This window comes from Glycine max, chromosome 6 (assembly GCF_000004515.6).
Source record: "Glycine max cultivar Williams 82 chromosome 6, Glycine_max_v4.0, whole genome shotgun sequence".
Taxonomy (NCBI): domain Eukaryota; kingdom Viridiplantae; phylum Streptophyta; class Magnoliopsida; order Fabales; family Fabaceae; genus Glycine; species Glycine max.
Window position 1 is genome coordinate 2,514,983 of NC_038242.2, and position 5,080 is coordinate 2,520,062.

Sequence of the window (5,080 nt, forward strand, 5' to 3'; positions counted from 1 at the left end):
TTAGAGATAAACAATCAATCCTCAACATGCACTAAGAATCTTGCACATTAATAGAGAAACGACCTCAAAAACTGGATAAACAATTAAATATTAAGTCCTACATTATTTTGTAACTTGTGCCATTCATACTGGAAATGAAAATATGAGATAATCACGTCACAAGGGCTTTAGCTCAGTTGCTTGTGATTGTGAGGTGAGAATTCGGGTCGATGATCACAAATTCTAAATCTATTCAAGAAAAGCAACCACCCCCCGCGCACACATACATGAAGAACCAAATTTTTTATTGTTCTGATTGGTTCTTTGCTCATATCTTATGACTTTGAACAATCACTTTTATCAATAATATTCATTTTGCTGTGCAAAAAAAAAAAAAAAGATCCATAAGAAGAAACCCAATATCATCCCATTCACCAAGTAGACACGAAGCAAGGTTCTCACTTTTCACCTTGGGTGTGGATAACAAAGGCTAGAACCCAGCACCGACTAAAGCCCCAATGATGCTATTATTAGTAAGACAAAGTGGCACATTCTAGGAATATGCAATTAAGACATCACACATGCCCCCACGGCCCCACCCAGCCCCATCAAAAAGAAAGCCTTATACTCTATTGTTGCATCTCACAAATAGATACTTGCAGACAATTGACACAGTTGTTATGCTAAACTTGAAAATTGATACCGTTGACAGGGAAGGGCATCAGACAATAAGTGGAGTTTTTAGTCTTCACAGAACTCGGTGTGTAAAGATAAGAAATTTTAACATCATTTGCTATCCCTTGTCACTGTTAGCATAGTCTTGAAAAAAAGAATTTGGGTTAGATTCAAACTTATCACAGCTTGAGTCGTGAAAATACAAAGTGTGCTTCCCAGTATAACAGTTGCAAAGTTAAATGAAGGAAATTGACATCAATCTGTGAAATTTATAACTAGAAAAGCAAAATGAATTTCAAAAAAGCAATGAGCCTTGCATACCCAAAACACAGCGATCCTAAAACCACTTAACAAGTTCCCCTTCAATCAATCATCAAGGCTAAGAGGCTGAATGAGCAGCATCTTGTTGGGAAACCATGTCTACAAAAAAAGAAAAAGAACATCTAATTACTCATCAAATCATAAGATTATAAGTAATATCCAAAAATAAACATCTTGTTATCTTACCTTGCTCAATTTTTAAAAGCTCCTCAAAATCTTCATTTGAAAATAATGAGAAAGGAGTTCCTTTTAGCCAATTTTGTAAGCAGACATGTGCTTCCAACATTTTAGGTGTCAAGGAACTACGATAAGGATCAAGCACCCTTCCTCCGACATTAAATACATATTCTGTGGCTACAGCGGAGACTGGTATGGCCAACATCTCTCTAGCAATGTTTGCAAGGATAGGAAATCGGTTTGAATTGAGCTTCCACCAATTTAAGACATCCAAATCTGAAGAGGTCTCTACGGATTCCTCCAAATATTTATCAAGCTCAGATTTGGCATTTGATTTGCACCCAGTTGATTGTAAAAATTGATTCCAACTATATGGATCATCATTGCCATCTTCGTTAAATGATGTTTTTTGTGATCCACTCAAAGACCCTCCATTTGGACCATTATATTCTTCAAAAAGTGACTTCAAACAAAATTCAACCTTCTCTTTCAAATTAGTTGCCTTGCTAGGATAAAAAATCTGGTTGATCGACCAATTTACATATTCCATTTTGTATCGTTGATCAAACACAACAGCAATTAACAATAATATGTTTAGACCACTGAGATTTCCCAAGTACTTAATCATATATTTTTCTCAACCTTTTTGCCATCATATTTATACTTTTATCTTTGGACTCACACATTTGACAAATTCTTTTTCCAATTCCAAATACCTCTAACATGTATATGTTACCAGTAACATCAGAGGGACTGGAAATGCGCAAAGTAGCTTTATAGAAGATATTCAAAAATGGCAAAATCAGTCTAGCATTGTCCCAATCTTCATATGTCGGCACACCTTCACCCTTTCTTAACTCATCATCATACTTTTTGTTTTGCAACTCTACAAATGCTTCTTGGTTCATCAATGCAGCCTCTAACATCAGATAAGTTGAATCCCACCTATTTTCAAAGTCCAAACAAATTGGTTTATACTCAATTTTTTTCTTTTCAATGCATGCCTTGAATTTAGACAATCTAGATGGAGAAGACCTTATGTATTTGACTGCTGCACGAATTCTTGAAATAGAACCATCAATATCTTCTAATCCTTCCTTCACAACTAAGTTCAAAACGTGTACAACAACGCATATGAATGTAGTCTCCCTTCAAAACCAAGTTGTTCCAAGACATTAATTTGTTCTTCAAGTATTGAATCCCAACATCATTTGGCAAAGCATTATCAACTGTCGCACTAAAAACACCACTCAATCCCCAACCATTCATGCATAATTCAACAGTTTTAGCCATAACCTCAACTGAATGGCTTGTGACTTGAAAAAAATTAGAATCTTCTTATGTAGCTTCCAATTATTATCAACAAAGTGGACAGTTAAACACATAAAACTCATACCTTGACTTGAACTCCACATGTCAATGGTGAGACATACTCTTTGATAATGCTCGGAAAGAAACTTCTTTAAATTTGTTCTTTCTGTATCCCAAAGTGTCAAAATATGACGCACAAGTGCAATTCTTGAGGGAACACTAAATCTTGGTTGAAGAAGGCTCAAAAACTTCCGAAAGATTTCATTCTCCACAAAATAAAAAGGAAGCCCAATGACCACAAACATCTTCACAAGTTCATTGTGACAAGCTTCTTGGTCAAATTTAGCATATGAAGGGGAAGAACTAACATTTGCTTCCACAATCGCTGTTGAGGACAAAGCTGATTTCTGCCTTTTGTTTCCATCTTTATCTAGGTTATCCTTGCATCTCTTTAAATGAGCATGCATGGCACTTGTTCCATTTTCGTACTTGATTAAGCAACCACAATAGTTGTATCTAGCTCTCTTATCTAAGTCAGGATCTGCAGTAAAATGATTTCAAGCCTCTGACCGATTTTTACGCACATTAGCAATGTTAGAGACAGCTAGTGGAATAGGAACCACGTGTTCTGATGTGGCTGAAGCCTCATCTTGGTCACCCATTGGTCTCATACAAGTGCTGTTGGTTGGCATTGTAAATTGAAACATAAAATCAGTTAGTCAGTTTTTCCTAAAATACGTGGCATGGCCCTATCCCATTAGACAAAAAACTTTTTCTTCACTTGGATAATAGTTATTTCTTAAATCTTGTCACATACTTGATAAAATTTCAATAGCATTTCACATTGGTCTTGAAGTACATAACTTGAACATGGTGACATCTACTAAGATCATGCACCCAAAGAACAAAATGAAATGTGGTAAACCAAAAGTTCATCAAGTATCAGATATGATGTTTAAGTAATAACTATTGAAGTGAAGAAGAAAAAAATGTTTTCAAACTGTCTAACTTGGGCAATTTAAGTATGTGCTCATTAATTTTGGATCTCAGGAAAAATAAGGCTTCAATCAAATTTTAATTGGAATGAGAAATTAAAACTTCAATCCTTCATACTTAAAATTTAAACTCATAAGGCATATGTCACCAATATAGGTGACCCTTAATCTTATTTAATGGGAATCACAAAAGTCCCATTAGAAAAATAAGAAACTAGGAAGGTAAATGAACACACTTAGTCACAACATTTGCACTTAATCAGCCAAACCGCAATATAAAAACTAACAAGTTGAATTAAATATGAAGATAGGTGAGTGAAATGAAACAAATGATACCTATGAATATGATTGAAAAACAAGCAAGCATAACACAAAACAAGATAAAGATAATCAAAATTCAGTGCCCTTGAAATGAAAATGGTTGAGAGAAACAAGTACCTAAGAGGCAAGATATGGAGAAAACAGAAATGATCTGTGAAGCCTGATTAATTATTTGAAACTAAAAGATACCCTTAAGGCCTTAACTATTTATGCAAAATCCTTCAATAATTCATAATTCATTTTCATGAAATGGAACTTTCTAGCATAACCAAGAGATATGATATATCACCCACCATGCACAAATATCACATGTACCTTGTTTCTCAACTTCAAAATAATCAAATATTCTCCATTGTCACAATGTATGTTTACTCTAGTTGTTTCAAATAAGTTAACTTTAGAAAATGAATGCTTAAGTTTAAAATCCTACTCCATTAGATATTTTGTTCTACTACGTAACAAAAATAATTTTGAAATTTGAAGTCATTAGAATGCTAAACAAATTTAAGTAGATGCAAATAACAAATTAATCAAAATATATGACTTGTTTCATTCAGATTTTGAAAGATAGCAAATTCCTACTTAATGAAAGGAAGAATAAACTTAGTGCAAAAGTTCATCGAAAAACAAGTGTTTCTTGTTTATCATGATAGAAATATAAACCAAATAAACATAGAGGGGTACTAGGAGCACACTCTATCACTTTTCTTCAAGCACACTTTTTACTATTGGCTTAAATTTATTAAGAAATTACAAAATTATTAGTGGGGCTCATTAAATAAGAAGTGAAACCCACAAAATTTTTGTAATTTCCAATAAATTTCAGACAATAATAAAGAGTGTATTCAAAAGAGTGAATTAGGAAATATGTTACTAGCATTTTTCAATTAACATATGGTCTTTATTGTGGGTAGTGGGAACATCTCCTAATTGGATGTAATTCCAATCTAGTCTAGACAGTCTATTCTAAGCTGAAGTAAATGACTAATAAACACAGTTCCTGCTTTGATTTGCTTTCATTGCTTGGGTATACTAAGTATTTATTCTCACTTTGATTATAATCTACAGATAAAGACCATATGCAAGGGTAAAGTTGTGCCTTGGTGACTTGTTGGTCATGGGTTTGAATCCGGAAACAGCCTCTTTGCATATGCAAGGGTAAGGCTGCGTACAACATCCCTCCCCCATACCTTCGCATAGCGAAGAGCCTCTGGGCAATGAGGTACAAAGTTTTTTGATTATAATCTACAGAAGTAATATTCTTACAAGTATGTTGCATTCGTTTCAGAAACTTTTCTATA

General features: G+C 34.0%; 1 protein-coding gene and 1 non-coding gene across 2 annotated transcripts; both read right to left on the reverse strand.

Annotated features, from left to right (window-relative positions):
• LOC106799197 (zinc finger BED domain-containing protein DAYSLEEPER) lies at positions 1–3,074 on the reverse strand. The gene is made up of 2 exons (XM_014777223.2): positions 1,162–3,074; positions 1–1,074 (listed from the first exon to the last, which is right to left on the reverse strand). The coding sequence occupies exons 1-2, from the start codon at positions 1,778–1,780 to the stop codon at positions 1,034–1,036; spliced, it is 660 nt and encodes a 219-aa protein (XP_014632709.1). The 5' UTR covers positions 1,781–3,074; the 3' UTR covers positions 1–1,033.
• LOC113002009 (small nucleolar RNA R16) lies at positions 694–777 on the reverse strand. Its single transcript, XR_003267538.1, has one exon. It is a non-coding gene; the product is annotated as a small nucleolar RNA R16 (small nucleolar RNA).
• Positions 3,075–5,080: the final 2,006 nt, after the last annotated feature.

Excerpts from the sequence above, each read along its gene's own strand:
- LOC106799197 (XM_014777223.2), bottom strand. The coding sequence starts at position 1,780 with ATGATTAAGTACTTGGGAAATCTCAGTGGTCTAAACATATTATTGTTA. Across the intron at positions 1,075-1,161 it reads GCTTTTAAAAATTGAGCAAG|ACATGGTTTCCCAACAAGAT; the intron begins GTAAGATAACAA and ends CTTTTTTTGTAG.